At 48.6% G+C, this 18,831-nt stretch overlaps 2 protein-coding genes across 6 annotated transcripts in view; one reads left to right on the top strand and one right to left on the bottom strand.

The window, feature by feature from the left end:
• The window catches only part of lipca (lipase, hepatic a), a 47,683-nt gene extending 41,300 nt beyond the window's left edge, over positions 1-6,383 (top strand). For all 5 annotated transcript variants that reach the window (XM_048972950.1, XM_048972949.1, XM_048972953.1 and 2 more), the window contains 6 exons: positions 115-232; positions 1,002-1,235; positions 3,462-3,707; positions 3,812-3,926; positions 4,391-4,609; positions 5,959-6,383. In XM_048972950.1, coding sequence (XP_048828907.1) covers positions 115-232; positions 1,002-1,235; positions 3,462-3,707; positions 3,812-3,926; positions 4,391-4,609; positions 5,959-6,076 — 1,050 coding nt within the window. In that variant the 3' untranslated portion in view covers positions 6,077-6,383. The remainder of the gene's footprint in view (positions 1-114; positions 233-1,001; positions 1,236-3,461; positions 3,708-3,811; positions 3,927-4,390; positions 4,610-5,958) is intronic.
• A 1,819-nt stretch (positions 6,384-8,202) lies between these two features.
• Positions 8,203-18,831, bottom strand: part of LOC125706307 (disintegrin and metalloproteinase domain-containing protein 10-like) — a 39,499-nt gene continuing 28,870 nt past the window's right edge. Inside the window, exons 5-16 of the mRNA XM_048972945.1 lie at positions 16,326-16,426; positions 15,325-15,486; positions 14,216-14,308; positions 13,600-13,783; positions 12,971-13,134; positions 12,441-12,624; positions 12,169-12,319; positions 11,774-11,957; positions 11,457-11,565; positions 11,000-11,220; positions 10,726-10,852; positions 8,203-10,643 (exon numbers count right to left, since the gene is read on the bottom strand). Coding sequence (XP_048828902.1) covers positions 10,537-10,643; positions 10,726-10,852; positions 11,000-11,220; positions 11,457-11,565; positions 11,774-11,957; positions 12,169-12,319; positions 12,441-12,624; positions 12,971-13,134; positions 13,600-13,783; positions 14,216-14,308; positions 15,325-15,486; positions 16,326-16,426 — 1,787 coding nt within the window. The 3' untranslated portion in view covers positions 8,203-10,536. The remainder of the gene's footprint in view (positions 10,644-10,725; positions 10,853-10,999; positions 11,221-11,456; positions 11,566-11,773; positions 11,958-12,168; positions 12,320-12,440; positions 12,625-12,970; positions 13,135-13,599; positions 13,784-14,215; positions 14,309-15,324; positions 15,487-16,325; positions 16,427-18,831) is intronic.

The raw sequence follows: 18,831 nt of genomic DNA, 5'->3' as shown, positions 1-18,831 counted from the left end.
CAGTAATTAAAAAGTCAAACGACGTCGTGGTGATGACGTCACCCTGGAAGATCCATAACTGTGTCTCTCGTACAGAATTATACTGCAGCTCATGTGTCTGTCTTCGGTTTTAAGGAAAGTTCCAACTTCACCACGGATAAGGTGCACATGATCGGGTACAGCCTGGGGGCTCACGTTGCAGGATTCACAGGGAATTACTTAACGGGATTCAGAAAAGTCGGGCGGATTACAGGTGAGGGAGCTCTCATCCAGCCGAATCTATCAGAGTTTTTTGTGCAGACTGGTGTTTTAAACGTGCTGTTTTGAACTTTTTTGAAGAATGAATATGAAATGCGCGTCTTTTGTTTTCAAACTGTCCCTTAGAATGAATTTCCATGATTATAATAGATTTATCTTCCGTGCAAATCTTAAAAGTGAGCTCACTTTTGCCCCTCCCCCTCCTCGTGGTCATATTATCTGATGATGTATCCTAACCAATCAAACGCGAGGGGCAGGTCCAGCAGAAGCCTCAGGATTAAAAGCAGAGCATGTTCTTTGATCTTTTTGTGCAAGATAGCAGAGTGTGTTTTCCAGAAGATTATTTGTACAAAAGACAAAAAAAAAAAAAAAGTTGCAAGAAGCAGTAGTACAGCTGCCAAATAACATCTGATTGTTTCACCTTTCTGAGCATTTTAAAGTTCTGTTAAATGATATTTCCCATTTTAATTGTTTTATTGTGCAGCGGTTTTTGATCCCATAACTAAACTTTCAGACAATAAGTATATAAAATATTAGTGCCATCGTACAAGACGCAGACTATCATCTAGGTACCTGTCAATTTGTGGCATTTAGCTCGATAAAATTGTCTTGTATTCCCTTGACATTCCACATGTAGAAGCCAGCTCTGATTTTCAAAGCTATTCACTTGCGTCAGTATTTGCCCACCGTGCCCTGCCTTGCAGATGCCGTACTGATGTTGCAGGGCTGACTCATGCTCTCTCCGTTTCTCGCTGACCCCCCAGGCCTGGACCCCGCTGGTCCGCTCTTCGAGGGCATGTCCTACACAGACAGGCTGTCACCGGATGATGCCAACTTTGTGGACGCCATCCACACCTTCACCCAGGAGCACATGGGGCTCAGTGTGGGCATCAAGCAGCCTGTGGCTCACTTTGATTTCTACCCCAACGGTGGCACCTTCCAACCTGGCTGCCACATCCAGAACCTCTACGAGCATCTGACCCAGTACGGGCTGCTGGGTACGTACAGTGACGGCGGCCGGCTCACTGCATGTTCATTATCTGCTCCCTTTCCCATTCATTGTGAGATGTTCAGCGTTACTTTCTCAGCCTGTGTCTGCTTTCTTTGTAAACCACGCTAAGGAAGTTACACGCTAATATATTTAATGTGCCTGTGCTTGGAAGGTTGCTGGTTTGAGCCCGGCCTCGGTACATCTGCGGGCCCTTGAGCAAGGCCCTTAATCCCCAGCTCCCTGGTCGCTGCTGTGGCTGCCTTTCACGGCCAGCTTGCTCTCACCTACAGAATTTCCCCACAGGGATCACTAAAGCACCTCTTATTACATTTACTTGGTAGACACTTGTGTCCAAAGGGACATTCAGGTCAGACAGATTGTCAGACACCTTGTTGCTCATTGTCCTTCCACAGTGTCCAATCTTCTCCTAGTATGTCGAAAAATAATGTTTGATCTAGTCGGCCTCAGTCTAGTCGCTGGTGCTTCCAATGAAAGTTCAGGCTTGATTTGCAGAAGAATCCGTTTGTTTTTCCTGGGGGCCTCAGCATTCCCTGACGCCATCCACAGGCCTCCTCCTGCTCCGCGTCTTCGTTTTCGGCATCGCCCTGGTACACGTGTGCTGCAGATACAAGGACGAATAGTTGCCTGTGAAATGAGGCTGTGAGTAAGACTGTCAGTCAGATCTGGGGCTCTGGCAGTCAGGCAGAAGCACATTAATGCAGCTGTCATATGGCCATGCTAATTATCTGGATGTCTCAACTCTGCATTGTTGTGATCGTACCTCGGGGTACGGCCACATCTCAGTGAGACACAGCCCTGCGTCAACTGAGGCGTAGTGCAGGAAAAGAAAATGAAAAGCGTAGCTGAATGCAAACACATTATACCCCTGCTTGTATTACTCTCTGTCCCCTAAAGGGCGGCGCAGGCTGGTTTTGACGTTCCCGAATATCGTTATCAGCATTAAACACTGTCAGTTCGGTGCCCTGTTAAAGCAGCTACAGGCTGTCTGGCTACATGTCCAGTTTCAGAACAAGAATATTCGCCAAGTCCAAAGAATTTGTTTGGTGAAGGTGGTGGCATGACATAAACAATTAAACATACAATTAAACATAAAATGGAAACCAAAGTATAAAAATTAATAAATAGAATAAAAGTAATATACAGTTAGTAAAACACTAATAAAGATGTGCAAATAATAAACTCACATGTAGACAGATAAATGAAGTGTAGCGTCCACAGGTGTGGAGCTGACAGCTTCGGCAGTGTGCAGATGAGATCCTGAAGGCAATAAGAGTGTGAAACGTGTACAGATGCTGATTAGATGTGAACCACTGTGCTTGTCATGGCTCCTTATTTATCATTTATTATGCTCTCACTGCCACTATTTCAGTGTCACCTTTGCAGTGTTACCTTCGCAGTCAGTGTCACCTGCAGTGTCACCTTTGCAGTGACTGTTACTTTCACAGTGTCACCTTCGCAGTCAGTGTCACCTTTGCAGTCAGTCTCGCCTTTGCAGTGTCACCTTCGAAGTCAGTCTCACCTTCACAGTGTCACCTTTGCAGTTAGTGTCATCTTTGCAGTCAGTCTCGCCTTCACAGTGTCACCTTTGCAGTGTCACCTTTGCAGTCAGTGTCACCTTCGCAGTGTCACTATATTTATATTTGTACAACTTTGTATAAAAAATAATAATTCACCTCAAGTCATTTATATGCAATGGACTCTTGTTTTGAGTCATTTATGAATCTTGAAGTTTTTTAAACATACTTTTGAAGTACATGTCTACAGATTTATACAAAGTGTACACTGTGTATCAGGTCACATTTAAGTCTCGCCATTAATAGCTCACATTAGCCAGGGCTCTGGCTTTCTGAAGCCCCGAGTGTCCCCCAGGTCGAGAGTATTTGCTGCGAGTCACGCGCAGTGAGGCAGCACCGCTCCTTGGATCTGCGCATGGTACAGTGTGACAGACAGCTTGACTATTAGTCATTAGCAAACAGCGTATATTGGAGCAGAATATGTGATTAATGCTCGCTGACATTTACCAAGGGCACGGCAGCTAGTTAAGTGTAGCGGACAGTTAAAAAGAACTAAAATCCAGAATAAAATAGGCAAAGATGACGTTTCTAAAAGAGTCACTTCAGGCATCCGTTTCTGTAGCAATTTCTTTCCTGAGAACGACGTATTTCAGCTCGGAGGTGGATTTTGCGCCCCCATCTTTCCCTTTTCCGGATAGGTTTTCAGCAGACCATGAAGTGCGCCCACGAGCGGGCCGTCCATCTCTTTATCGACTCCCTGCTGAACGAGGACATGCAGAGCACAGCCTACCGCTGCCCTGACGACAGCTCCTTCAACAAGGGCATGTGCCTGGACTGCCGCAAGAACCGCTGCAACACGCTGGGCTACAACATCCGGAAGATGCGCACGGGCCGCGGCAGCCGGCGCCTCTATTTGAAGACGCGCTCGCGCATGCCCTACAAAGGTCAGCGCGCCCATGGAAGTGGCCTAGATCCTCAGCCGCACACTAACATATCTTACCGTGCTCGGATGGGTAGCGTAACTCAAATATCCTCTACCTTCCTGCAGTTTATCACTATCAATTCAAGATCCAATTCATCAACCAGATCGAGCGCATCGAGCCATCCCTCACCATCTCCCTCACTGGGACCAAGGAAGCGAGCGAGAATCTGCCCATCACGTTGTGAGCACTTGGCGGCTGTTTCGTAGCACTGGGCCGCTCTCAGCTGAGGAATGCGACGGAGGTCACTAATGCACAGTGCGCTCCCAAGGCCCAACTCCCATCCATTAATAACCAGACGATCGGAGCCTGTGGCGCAGAGGCGTGTTTTATCTCACGCAGAATACGTTATTCCCGCTCTGTACAGTTTCGGAATCCCTAATTCGCTGTGAATGGGCAGTATCGGGACACCAGTGTCCGTTTGTGTTATGTGCTAAGCGGGATCATTGCAAGTACTGAGCTTGTTAAAGTATAGCAAAGGGAGCAGGTGCTGTGCCTGGTCACAAACCGAGCACAGATCTCCACAGATCAAGGATCCTGCCCTTTTAAAACCTCGTACTAATTTAGGATATGGGGGGTCTTACCCTTCACACATGGCTAACAACTGTCAAGATGCTGAACTGGTCTGTGTCTCCCATGTCTCCCAGTATCGAGGAGATCTCAGGAAACAAGACGTACACATTCCTGATCACACTGGACAAGGACATCGGCGAGTTGATGATGCTCGGGTTCCGCTGGGAGGGCAGTGCCGTGTGGGCGAACATGTGGAACAAAATGCAGGCCATCATCCCTTGGCACCTGCGGCGCAAGGGGCCGGAGCTGACCGTGGGCAAGATCCGCGTCAAGGCGGGGGAGACGCAGACGAAGTAGGCAGCCACGCCGTACGCTTTAATCATAGCTGGCATGCTAGTGCAGGACTTCCGTTATGCTCAACATTTCATTCTTTTAGCTGTTTAAAGATACAGGTAGTACCGTGCTTAGTGGACTGAATGTCAGCCTGTTAGTCCGGGTTACTCCTTCAGTCATTTCCTTTGGGCTGAGCGATGCAGTGATTTAGACTGGGAGGCAGGCAGCCAAGCGTCTCAGGGACAAAAGCACACAGTTACACCATGTTCGGAACACGGCCTTCGGTCATTTGACGACGGTGACCCAGAATTCTGAAGCCCCAGGACCAGTCAGCTGAGTGATTACAAACTGCTTGGTCAGAAAACCGCAGTAAGAAAGGAAGCCAGGTGGCATTTAATGACAAAGGTCAGACGTCGGGGTCTGTCAGCCTGTGCTTTGGCACTGGGGGTTCTCACTCAACAAACACAACACGGCGATACGGGGGCCGGGCATACTGGGATCTATGGAGGCTCCTTCCGGACACAAGCATTGGCATTAGCTACACAACACAGTTAAATTATTATTAAAACAACACACTCCAGCACGTCATGCTTGGCACAAAATTCTTACTTGAAGTCTTTACATTTGTTTAGCTAATATTCTGTGCATTCCTACTGAAGTGTAATATCTCATAAATACCGTTAATGTGTCTTCATTTCTGATCCCAGTGTGGGATTACTATTGTCCTCTGCTTCTCTTTTTTCCGAGAGAATATCGCGAAGTGCAGGAGTGCACCTGTAACGTGTTCATTCATCGCCCCCTAGTGTTCACACCGACGAATATCAATGCGGAATTGCGGTGACAATGTTCAAAGAGCGATATAGTCAGAATAGCAGTTCGACTCCGCAAACCATGCGGAATTCAGATTGGCATCTCCCTGAAAACGTGTGTGTTCTGTAGGTAATTCTCCTGACAATCACGTCATGCAGGGAGATTACATCATGAAGATTATAGAAATTAACCTTGCAGTCATCCCCCACGTTCGACTCATGTGTGTATATAGGAGCCGTACGAATTACATAGGGATCATAAAGAATATTGAGTAATACTTTCAAAAATGGCTATGAAATTGTTTCGTTGAAGTTATACTGTGTTATGTTAGTAGATCGAACATACAATATTAAAATTTAGTATCTAAATGTACCCAGAATTCTACCACATAAGTTTGAGTACTTTGGGGAAAGTAATGTATGGTACATAAAAAGATAAAATGTAAAATCACATTTAAAAAATAATGATTGCAAAGTTACCCTTAATTGAATATCACGTTAAATGTTAGCCGCAATAAACTGCAAAAGCTGTCTGGCGCTGTTTAAAATCATTTTTTCAGGACATCATTCTGCGCTGAGACGAACGATGTGATTCACATCCCCCCGTCCCAGGAGAAAGTATTTGTGCGCTGTGAGCAAAGGGGGCAGAAGGCGCGCGCCAAGCGAACGCCCAGCTGACCGCAGCGGAGCCGCACGCGGAAGCAGCACGCGGGCCCAGCTGACCGCAGCGGAGCCGCACGCGGGACCAGCACGTGGGCCCAGCTGCTCCGCACTCTGACTCACGTACCAATGCAAAATTGCGGATGCAAAACGCACAAAACACCGGTAATGACAAGACGAGCCCTTGGGTGCGACGTCCTCGCAAAATCTGTGAGATCCTGTGCCTAAATTTAAGTCTTCTGGCGCCTATCCATGTTTTCAAATGCCACGTAACATGCCAGTGTTATAAATTAATAAATGTGCTTCTGGGATTTTGCATTTTAAACAGACTTGAATTATATATTACGCTTTGCAGAATTTGCCTAGGAAGGCTAAGAACCCACGGCTGAGAAACTTACAGGAGCTTCCATTTGTCCTGCAAAGCAGCTGCTGAATACTAACAGCCAAACTCCCCTTCCATCAAATTAATCTAGGGCCTCGTATTTGTATGAATTTAGTTTCGAGATTCAGACTAAGGATGCATGGCGTGTACTTTGACTCGAAGCATTCAGCATGCCGAGGAAGACAAAGGCACGGAACTTGCTGGATGGTTATCGCAAGCTGCGCGGCGTCGGCCGTCCTGCAGCGCAGCCTTCACTTAAGTTTCTCGGTTCATCACGTAACCTGTTACATAATTCAGGCTTAATACATATTAACCAGAAAGTTCCTGTTATATAGATATAGAGACAGACCATAAATTATTTAAAGGTGATTTGTCAAAAAATAAAAACTCAAGTTCTTGAATGTTTTGTCTAAAATCCCATCATAAGTAGGTTTCATATCTTATTTTCATTACGCTTTAGTTCACGCAGTACAAAGCCGCTGTTGCCCTGTGCCCTGTGACTCACGGGTACATGCCGGTGTTAACACCGGCTCTTTGCCGCGACCCCATTCCATTAAGGACGATATTAACCGCGTCCATCGTTACCCAACAGCCACGCCTGGATAAATGTTGCGTAGTTAGCGTCGGATATACTAACACCTAATTCCAGCTACACCAACTAGTCAGATTTATACCTCTGAAACGCCGATTGCCAGCGGCTGCACCCACACAGGGTTTACGTGACACTGCGGAGTGCATTTGGGAATAAATCATGGTTAAAATGACGTAGCAGAATCTGCATGTAGTATTGAAACAGCAACACAACTCTTAAGTGTAAAGAGTGTTGTTTTGTGTAGTAAACCGAGGTAAATGTCAGGACTCAGGACCATCTACAGCCGGCATGAAGACGCACCTGAACCGGGACGCGGAGCGGCTGCGTCAGGGAGGCGTGCAAATGCTATAAAACTAAATGGCCAAATAAAGGTAGGATCTTTACTGTTTTAAGACATTCATATCAGGAGTAGGAAAATCTCAGTGAAATATTTGTAATCCCAGATTCTAAAGGGCTGCATTTCTTTGAGGTGGACGCGTAGGATTGTGTTGGCCGGTTAACCCAAACCAGGTTTAATAGACTTTTGAAAATACTGCGATTTGAGGAACTTTAAGAATTTTCCAGTGTAAAATTGGGGGGAAAAAATACAGAAAATGCTGTTTGTGGTTAAAAGCGATGTGTTCAAACAATGAGTGGTCAGTGGGAGTTAAAAAACGGACAGCTTCCGTCTACGAAGAAGGTACAATGAAAACTAATGTTTGGCTTGGTACGCATCCGGAGAAATGTGGGATTCTAAGGATGTTTGTTGAAAATGTTACCCGGCTTACTTAGAAACAACGCATTAAGACAAACATTTAATACATGTTTTACATTCTCCAAAGAAAGATGTAATGATGTTGATTGTCGCGAATTGTTTAATATACAATCAATGCAAGCTATTCTACCTCCTATTCGTCGGGTAAATGGGAACTAATGAGATGGGGAATGCATGTCCTTTAATTTTGTGGTGTTATTCAGCGATTTTCAGTTTGTAGTGTATTTGTATGACGTACACAATGCCGGGCCAGTTCTTGTTAAAATACTGACAATTATTTATCAAGAGTTCAGATGAAAACCAGCCAATTCCTTTTTACCAGACTGAGGACACCTAATTCCAGCTATATCTCGTCCGCCAGAGGGCGCTGTAGACGGCAAACGCCTTCACATTGAATTAACGCCATTTCAGGGCAATTTAAGTTTGTCGGAATTCTTTGTCCATTTCTATTTTTATTAATGCATTTCAAGTACTTCAAAAAAATTACATCTTTGCACAATACCTTTTGCAATTTTTAGTAAAAATTTTCCAAGTGAACAAAACAGAAAATTACAGATACTGTATAAAACACAGCGGACATTAAAATCAGACAGTAGTACTGGACCTTGTCTTAATGTCATTTTCAGCTTAGCAGATACCATACTTCAGCTAACATGGGACATTTCAGTGCACTTTTTTCCAAAGACTTACTGAGACTTGGGAGAAAACAGGTCATTTCCACTGGCCCAGATCATACCACAGATTAACAAATACATTAATGAGGAAAAAAAAATTTGAAGGCTATCACATCTCGATAAAGGTGAAGAGGAAAAAATATATATTTTCCAGCAACAAACCACCATGCCAACTTGCACAATAAAATAATTCCATTTTGAACTATGGGAGCATGTGTTACATTATCTTTGTTGACCACAGAAGGATGTAATGAAGTTCTCTCTGGAATATTCCAGTAAGCCCCGAGTGTATGACCTGTGTGTTAGAACACGTGTCTGAATGTCATCGAGAGAAAGGTACATTCTCCAGCTATCATACATGAATACAGTGAAGCTGATTGGGTGGTTCAGGCAGGAGGGATGCTGGCTATAGGCGCACCACCCTTCTCACGGACTCCGCAGCCAATCACAGCTGAGTCCGGTACCGCCTACCTGCTCTATCTCCATATGGAGAGGGGAATTAAAAGCTCAAAAAGGAAGTGTTAGAAATGTCTCTGGTTTTTTGCTCTTTATGTATGTCTTTAAAAAAAAAAAAAAACCTAAATACTCTGTTTGTTCTCGGTAACTAAGCAGCAAGCTGTGTGACACACAGCATGGGGGGGGGGGGGGGGTCACAGAGATTAAACTGTGTCCAGTTTTCATTTGAAGCAGGAAATTGGTCAGTCTTGGTTTGTACAGAGGGAAGACAATACTGACATTTTCTGACTCTCAGCGAAATGTTTGCCCATCATCGCTGATGCAACACCCCCTGGCCCCCCCTCCCCCCGCTATCCTTCTTGCATTCACCCATTAGCAACATACTTAGTCAGGTCCCAGAAGATTACTTCACATGATCTGAATCCTCCCCCCCCCCAACCCCCAATGCAGTCAGACTGATTAAGAGATGATGTCATCATCACGCAGCTGTATATAGTGGCTATTTATTTACTGACAAGACTTTCGTGTTGTGTTAAGAGTAAAAGTAATATTCAAGGTGCAAAACAAACACATCAATTATGGTAAAAACCACTGTCTGCCAGAGAACGGCTGGCTTACAATGAGCTTCTCCAGAAACCACATCAATCTACACGCAAAGTTATACGTTTTAAAGGTGAAAGTCGCAAAAAACCTTCAAAACTGAACCTTTCCACTTGGCCAAAGAAAGGCTCCTATCTGTTACTAACATTTTACCTTTATTTCAAAATGAAAGGGATTCAGAGCCCAGCGACTGCAGGATGCTGACATGTGACATACAACAGGACGTTCTCCCTCCGATTCTGCACCCATGGACTCCCAGGAGACCCTGGTTCTGGTTCCTCAAACGCCCCATTTCGCATCCTTTTTTCGAATCCTGAGAGTGACATTTAAAACAGTTAATCATCTCCAAACAGCAGAGAAAGCCTGTTTTTTCTTCTTATGATACAACGAGGGAAAAAAAGTCCATATTGCCAATCTGTACAATTGCACACAGAAGATCGGTGAGCATCCGTGTTAGAAAGAAGCCTGGATTTCATGTGGTCGTTGGTCTCTAACAAACGTTAATTACATTGGCTATCCAGTCACGTCCAGCTGCAGGTCCCCTCCAATCCCAGGCCTCGGTTGGCAGCAAAAAAAAAATACACCCTCGTTGCCTGCATTCTGCGCTGTCTGGGACGTTACGCCATTAACAAAAAATAGAAGTAAAACCGTGACCCGGATTCGGGGGAATTCCGTAAAAAAATAAATTACAGGGAGGAGAAATTAAACGTAAGTGGGGAAAATCAAATCATACACGAGTTTAGGTTCTCATCCATCTCGCTGTTTGGAAGAGAGCGGTTAAAAAAAGGTCTGCCCCCCCCCCCCCCCCCCCCCGGTGTCCAGGAACCACTCTGATTCCGAATCCTTCATTGTTTAGGTGGAAATGGGACGTAGGGGTTGAGTTGTGGGCTTTGCTTAGAGAGTGAGGGTGCAGTGGGGTCCAGGCGCGGGGGGACGATGACTGGCTGGAACTGGTGACTCTTTGGAGTGACGTTTTCCTGCTGTAGGCACTAGGTAGAACCAAGGCACAGGGCGGCCGCCTCAGCGCCTCATCTGACCCATCTGGTAGTTCTCTCTGGGCTGCCGATGGTGGCGCTGGGGCTGAGGCTGGGGCTGTGTGTGCTGCGGTCGCCTCCTCTTCAGCGTGCCTGCAGGGGGCAGCAGAGAGGTCATCAGCACAGCACCACCAAGCACACAGCCACTGGCTCGCATGTGTGCGCGCAGACGTACCTGGCAGGGGTTTGGGTGGCGGCAGCTTGGGGTTGCTGCTTGGCGTGTGGACGCTGCAGATCTTAATGAAGCCGGCCATCAGCATGATGAGAGCGATGCCCATCAACAACACCGCCCACCAGTGTGCCTATATCACACACACACACACACAGTGATCACACAGCAAATCGACTTCCGACGGCACCAAAAGTATCCTAGAACAGTTTCTATATCCAGTTAGGCTACTGTGCCGTTACTGGGTCCGGTTCTGGAGCCCGAGTCCAGGTGTACTCACCACAATCCACTCGGCGATGTTCTCGTAGAGCTCCGGGTTGAAGATGGCCTTCTTGAGCCTGGCCAGCGGCCCGTCGGCGTCCACCAGGCGGCATTTCATGAAGACGTCGCAGTAGCCGCGGAAGTCGTTACACGGCGAGCCCGGCTGCAGAGTGGTGACCTTCTTGTTGAAGAAGCGGTTCCAGAGTTCGGACCCAGTGCTGCTGCAAGTGTTAGGCTTCACTGTGAGGGGGAATGGAGAGAGACTGGACCGTCATGGCGTGGTGGGACCAACAGGCGCAGAGTAATTTTATCGGCATTTTGTCATTGGGTTGGTTCAAGTGTTTACAATCATAAAAAGACATTCCTTGTGTTGAAGATGTATATAGTGAAGGTGTAAACCGGCAGGTTATTTGTGCCGGGGGGGCTCATCTTGTGTGAGGGTGTGAGCTGTAATGTGGGGGGAGGCCATGGCTCACTTCTCTCCATGCAGCAGACGTGGCACAGCTCCGTCTCGTCCTTGCCGTCCACGCTGGCGCAGGTGCACACCTCCAGGCCGTACTTCTCGCAGATGGAGCCTGAGCAGCCCTGTGCGGGGGGGGGGGGGGGGGATTTGGGGGCGGGGGGAGCAGCTTCAGCTTATCCCACAACTTGTGCATTTTATCTTTTTCTCTCCCAGACTCCCTCACTCACCCACCCCCAGGAAACAAAACACACTAAGGGAGAGCAGCCAGCATATCATTATCGCAGTCTGCCCATAGAGGGAGCCCCCCCACTCCCCAGCCTGGGGCCTCACCCCGTTGAGGCAGACTTGTGTGTCCCCGTGGCAGGCGGTGAAGTTGGCTTTGGGCTCGGAGGCGGGGCAGTTGGCGGAGCCCCCGCTGCACATGCCCTGGTGGGCGCATTCCGACTCCTCACGGCACTTATCGTTGCGGGTTTTGTAGGTACACTCGGGGGTACAGCAGGGGCCCTGGCTGGTGCTGCGAGCAGAAAGAACCCCACAGGAGGTTATAGGTCTACCGACTTCTCACACACACACACACACGTTGGTGTACCTATCTAAATGGGGACCATCCTTTCATTTCTATAGGAAAAACCCTAATGCCAATCACGACACCTTTAACCTCTACTCATGCCTAACGTTAACCATAAGTAACCAACCCAAATACAAGACCTTTGGCACTGAATTACCTGCAGACTTTCCCTGGCTTCAGCTTGCACTTCAGGTTGTCCGGCTGGTTGGCGTCGTAGCAACACTGCTCCTTGCACTGGTCACTGTAGCCGCAGTCGCACTGCTCGCCCGCCTCCACCAGGCCGTTCCCGCAGATGGGCTGGCCCGACTCTGGGGGCCCGCAAGAGAGAGGCTGAGCCCGCTGGTCGCACCCATCACTTATACGCCAGCACACGCCCTCCCCCATCACAGGCCATATCAAGTGCCTTTGCTACACCCCCTGGACGCTCACCCACGAAGCAGCTGGCTCGCTTCTTCTCCAGAACCTGGCTGATGTTGCGCACACTGCAGATGGAGAACTTGTTGTTGTGAAGCTTGTCCCCAGACGTGGCTCTGGCGTACATGATATAGTTCCCTTTCTCCTTCAGGTCTTGGCTCTTGGATTCCCCTGGTGTACACTCTGTACCAGAGTCGTGCTGTGGGGGGCAAGGGGGGGGGGGGGGGAGAGAGCGGGGTTTGAAACGACTCGAATGCTTCCAAGAGATCTGGACATCTCTTCTTCAGCATGTCTGGTCCTTCAAGCCGAGTGCTTAGATACTGCATTCCAAATTGAGGCTTATCTTTTAATGTCTCTCAGACCTCGAAGTGACGCATAGTCTAAATTGCTGTCTAAAGCTCTCTAACCCACATCAAGTGAAAAGCTGTGTAGGTTTTTGCTAAGAACAGTTAGGACTTAAATTAGAAAAGCAGTTTGCTTTGGAGGTCATCTGTAAGTCTGAGGGAGCACCTCCGGGGAACCAGCGAAACACATCCTCTGCTCACCGGGGAACCGAAGTTGTGCCCGACCTCATGGGCAAAGGTGATGTGAGAGACCTTAGGCGGCACGTGGGAGGCGTAATTCTGCACGGTGATGATGCCGGTGTTCAGCGACTTCTTCTTGCCGTCTGAGTACAGCTTGCTCTTCTCACAAATGCCCCCCGAGCTGCCTGTGAGCACATGAATGAGGCAACAGATGGCGCTGTTGAGAAGGAGCTGGATTTGTCATGACCTGCGGTCTTCAGGGTGACTGAAGTACTACCCTTACTCATCCCATACTCTTCCACGATCTATCCATCGCCACTTGTTGCTAACTCACCATGTTAGTTTCTCCTCCGGTGACCCACACGGTCCTCACTCTCTGCCAACTGCTTTCTTCTCTTACTAAGCTGATGCCTCCCTGTAAACCAGTGTTACACTCCTGGCATTTAATCATGGCTGCCTTCCAGACTTCCCTGCACTAGTAGCTTGAGGTGAGCAGCCTTCCAGGTCTGCGTGGAGGCCGAGGTCTGAGACCCTGGCACTGTGTGGGCAGCTGGTCTCTGAGCCATGTAAGGTGGGCGGGTACTTGCTACACCACAGCTTCTAGCAGTTGTTAGGTAGGCGCTCGATGTGAGTGTCTATGAAGCACACACCTGCAGGGGCCCCCACCCAGGCCAGACCAAGCACCCCGTCGTCAAAGTCGCGGTCCGTGAAGACGTAGGCCAGGCAGTAGTCATCGTGGTTTTGCTCCGAGTTCAGCTCCAGGAACTTCTCCACCCCAATGTTGGCAAAGCGGAAGGGATTGGTCCGGTCCCGTTCATCAACCGTGGTGTTGACCTGGAGTGTGTGGTTTAGTCAGTGAAAGAGGAGGTTGGTGAGCTGCGTGAGGCCAGGGCACGAGGGCCAACCCGCGGCATGGAGGTGAGCCTTCTCCAGCAAATAGCCAGGAGACGGCTGCTTTCACAGTGAGCTGTTTTCAGCCAAAGAAGAACTAGTGCAGAATGAACAGCGAGCCGCCCAGTTTACATTAGATTTACAGTGTAAGAGCAAATGTCCAAAGAGACTTACCCAAGTAAAAAAAATAACACGTTCAGCACATCAACAACCGACATGGAAGAGCAGTATTTATATTACCCAGCATAAGTAGTACCTGCATCATAGTCTTGAACACTGTGATATTTAAGAGTTGTTTCCAAAATTGTCATCCGCTAGGTTAACTGAATCTGAGGGGCTCAGGAGCGCACAGGCCTCCTCAGGCTCAGGACTCACCCGGATCCTCTTCACCATGAAGCTGATGTTCCGAATACCTTGGAAGTCAGTGCTTTGGTAAATGGAGTCGATGGCCTTAACGTGGCTGGAGATCTGAGGTGAAGATCACAGAAACGGTACGTCGTGTTCAATCAAAGCGGCAAGTGAACACAGGCAACATACATGTCTGAGTCCATTATTATATTTTAAAGATCCTTCACTATCCTTCCTGCAAAACATTACTGTATGAAACCTCTTTAATGTGAATATATCTTCAATACATATTTTTTTTCCAAAAAAGTCAGGTGGTGTAACTGCTCGAACAAATGAGTAGGAGGTTAAAACTGGTAGTTCATTGGTTAGGTATCATTCTATGTTCTAAACATTTTAAATGAGAAAACGCACAGAATCCATTATCTTAAATCCATTAAGATAATTGAAAAACATTTGTCCATAAAATTACATTATCTCAAATGTCAGACGGCAAAACTGGGAAAAAGTGGTCATTAATTTAATAGTCATTTTGGAAAACAGTGTAGTGGATGTTACGGTGCAGGAAAAAGGTCAGTAGATCCATCTGAAATACTGAATTGCCCAATTTTTTGTCAATTTTAAGTTCATGGTCAGGTTTGCACAGTTTCCGTGGCAGAGGACGCAACACGTGGAAAACCATGAAAATATTATAATATGATAAAAATATTTTCTTCATTGTGTATATAAACTTCATATCTAGGACAAAAGTTTCTGCAGGTGACTTTAATTTGAAATGAGTTTGAAATATCAGGTAGTATAATCATGATTAATATTACTACCAAATGACAGACAAATAGGAATAAATAGTGTCTGATGTACTGTAGACACGCAGTTACTTTATGAAGGCCTGACGCTCTGTAAGCGTGGTTATTTTATCAAGGTATGATGTATTGTAGTCACTTACATGGTTACTTTATGAAGGTTTCCATGTGGAAAAAATAACTGTAAAATAAGATTTTCTTTTGGTTGTACCACCATACATTTTTCAGCTGGTGAAATCCGTACTTATTCACCCATAAGCCACCTCATGCCAAACAGCTCTATGGCTGCCATGGTAACGGACGAGCAGCCCCGCCCCCACACCTGCCATGCCCTACCTGTGCAATCACGGCCTCCCTGGTACCGTAGTACTTGTAGAAGAGGTGGTCGGTCTGGATGAAGAGCTGACAGGTGTTCTTCTCCACCTGCGCGGCTCGCCGTTTCCTGAGCAGCTCGGTCCCCGCAGCCTGACCCCCCTCCTCTCTCGCTTTGTCGTCCTCCTGCAGGGGGCAGTCTCGTCTTTCATTTGGGCTGTAGTGTCACCTCAGCGGATACCAGTCAGTCATGAAAATATGGCGAGAGTGTGAGCGGCTGCAGCGATGCGTGTGAAGTTCGGGGTCCCTGCTGCTGTGTGCCGGTGCTCGGTACTCAGGATTAAAATGTAAATAAAATGTTAAAATCCATCTCTACAGCCTTACAGGACGGAGGCTCAGGAAGGCAAATAACCTCTGAAATCCCAGGGCTTTATGAGCTGAATTCCACATAAACACATTTTTGCTACCAGCACAGAACACAGTCATTTGTGTAGGTGAGGATCTTTATGGACGATGGGTCCCGGGCGGCAGTCAGGTGCGGAACGGCAACCTTGCTTCCAGGAGAAGCCACCAAGCTTGGCCCTTCCACCCTTTGTTTTTGGGCAAAGGTTTCTGAAATTGCGAGTTCCTCGCCCAGCCTTTGTACAAGGCCTGAGAACAAAGACGACTCCCTGCATCTGTAACTGCCATAATACCGAGCATAATGTCAGTGACACTGCAGGCCAGGGTCCCGGGTGTGGTCTGAGACATACAGCACGTCAGGGCACCAGAAGGAACAGTGTGATTGACGTTATAGACGCATGTTAAGCGCGGAGCAGCTCAGGGCTGCCTTGCTCAAATTTCCCCCCTAAGTAATATCCTGACCCCTTAACATTGCAGGTTTTCATTATGATTTTTTACCGCTCGTCAAGCAACCCAGGTGATAGGGGACTCGCGCTGTGGTGAGAGATGTGTATTTCTCCTGTGGGGGGAGGGGGGTCGCTATGGTTAATGTGTGTCAGTGAAAGTCGTTTGTAGGTCGGTACCTTTGCTGGCTCCTCCATAGCAGAACCCTGGTACTTCCGCATCCTCTCGAACACGGAGTGGTCCGCACACCCCCCCTGCGGCCCGTACTTGTGTGGGTAATCTGTAGGGGGCGATAGCACACAGTTTGAACCTGCGGAAACTTCGATAATGGGGCGACTTCACTGGCCACTGCCCTGTGTGGTTATGGGAGGGGGGGGGGCAATGGGAAATGGTGTGTGTGTGTGTGTGTGTGTGTGTGTGTGTGTGTGTGTGTGTGTGTGTGTGTGTGTGTGTGTGTGTGTGTGTGTGTGTGTGTGTGTGTGTGGATCTGCTCGAATGGCCATCAGCAGCCACACTAATATACTTAATCCTCCAGTACTTAGCTTTTGCACAGTGTACTGGAAAAAACTGGAAACCATAGAATCTCGTGAACAGCACTGTACAAAGCGTGCTTCTGCACCACAACGCCAAGTGTATGATGTCATAGTATTTTCCCAAATCGTGTAGCGTGGCTGTTTAGCCAATCAGCAAGCGGGGGCAGCCTCTGATCCTGGTTCCATTTGTGCAGCAGGGCTGAAAGGTCAGGCTGCCTTGCAGAGAGCTTGGCATGGCTCAGTAGGGCTGTCACATGAGGATACCAGCGTACTGCAGGTTGTAGAACCATCGCTTGGATGTGGAGACAGGCTACGGGGACATGAGATACACAGGAGCAGCAGAAAAGACATCTGAGGGAGAGTGTCTGGCTGTAAGGCTGTAATGTGGAAGGCAGGCTGGCGGGTGGACAGTGTACCGGGAGTCTGAGTCAGGAAAGCAGGGATAGCCACAGGGAGATGCACTGCGCAGCCGCGCAGCCAGGCAGTCGCGCAGCCAGGCAGCCGCGCAGCCAGGGAGAGTCCCAGGAGGGGCACAGACACCCAGGTTGGTTCAGGGGGCTGGCACCTTACGTAAAATAAAATGATTTAGGGGGCCCAAGGGGACATTTCGTCAGGGGGGCCCCGAGTTTCTGACTGTCAGCTACTCCCCCGATGGGCCGATGGTATAGCTTTGCTGCTCCGCGCTCGCAGATTCGTGTGAGATCACGGCTAACCTGAGGAGGCCGTTTTGGATTCGGGTGCCGAGTGACGGAAAACAGGTGGGTGTGAGGCAGGCTGGGGCCACCTTCTGTCCGTCCCGTGGGCGTGAGTCAGCTGCCCGTCAGCGTGAGCAGAGCCGCCTTTCCTTATCCGCCCTGCACAGCGGTCTCTCTCTCCTCGTCCTGCGGTAAACAGGCTGGCACACGGCCACAGGCCGGCAGGGCCCCGAGCTCGCCGGCTTTTCGGGAATCTCTTTGCCCAGATGGCCGTCTTGCTTTTTGTTCCTCTTCACTGCTTCCGTTACACGAGTTTCCACTCTCGTCCAAAAATAAAAATGCCCCCCCCCATCACCCATCCCCATGTGACGTCGCCGTGATCTCCATACTTCCCGCAGCCAGTCTTAGTCAGACTGTTTTTTTTTTTTTTTTTGTGTTGTTGGATGCAACAGGAAACAGGACACGGGCGGAGAGGCAGGCTGCCCCCTGCTGGGGCCAGGCGTGTATGACGTGCAGCTGCCCAGCAGGCACACACACACACAGATGAAGCTATCCTGCCATTACGCTTCATCTGTGCAGTTCCTCGGGGGAGAGGCCACTCTGAGTAGGCCTATGCTCATTTTGGTACTGGCTCGACTGGCAGTCTGCTCCTCTGATTGGCTGCCTCTCATCGGTGTTCCGCAGCGAATGGCCGGGATCTAAGCATAGCTCCACAGGGGCTCCCGGGTCTGCACCTAACAAGCTCGGCAGAACCGGCACCGGCACACTGGCTACCAACCCGCCTTTCACCGAGAGGAGCCACCTCTACTACTCACTGACAGACTGAAGTGCTCTAATTGGTCGATGGGACCAAAAGGAAGACACCTGAACAATGGCGATCTAACAGGCGCGCCTGGACTCCAACACGCTAGCCATATAATCACAGGTAACTGACCTCTTTCCCTCTGAAGCCGGGGGTTCTGGTTCACATCCGAAGTACAATTAAGCATCAGTAATTTTCCCTGCCCCCACGTTACGCTGTAATCGGTGGCGTCTGATGTGCTCTCGACCCTCAGGAAGCTTTGCTTGGCCTTTGGAAGATGATTCCTGCAGGGCTGTCACCTGGTCAGCGGCGCGCGGGCGGAAAGCCAGTGGACTCTCAGCTGACTTTATCGGGCCTCCAGTGAGCAGTACAGCCCTGCCCTTTAGAACCGAACTCTGGGAATTGTTCTGAAGGTCACGCCTTCTTCCTCGGGGACTTCATGCGGGAGAAAAGCCAGTCTAACGCGATCTGTGATACGACTGCAACAACTGCGTGCAGCCCCGCTGTTTGTCAAAGTGGAAATGGCAGCCCAAGGGTAAAAAGAGAGGGAAAGCAAATGATTCCATCTTGGCCCCCAGTCCCCTCATCAGTCTTGTGTGGGCCGGGTCCTAGGAACAGAGGGGGAGGGTGCTGACGACCAGCCAGGATTGGGGTA

This window comes from Brienomyrus brachyistius, chromosome 13 (assembly GCF_023856365.1).
Source record: "Brienomyrus brachyistius isolate T26 chromosome 13, BBRACH_0.4, whole genome shotgun sequence".
Lineage (NCBI taxonomy): Eukaryota > Metazoa > Chordata > Actinopteri > Osteoglossiformes > Mormyridae > Brienomyrus > Brienomyrus brachyistius.
Note: the sequence above shows the minus strand (reverse complement) of the source record. Positions and strands in the feature narration are given on the sequence as shown.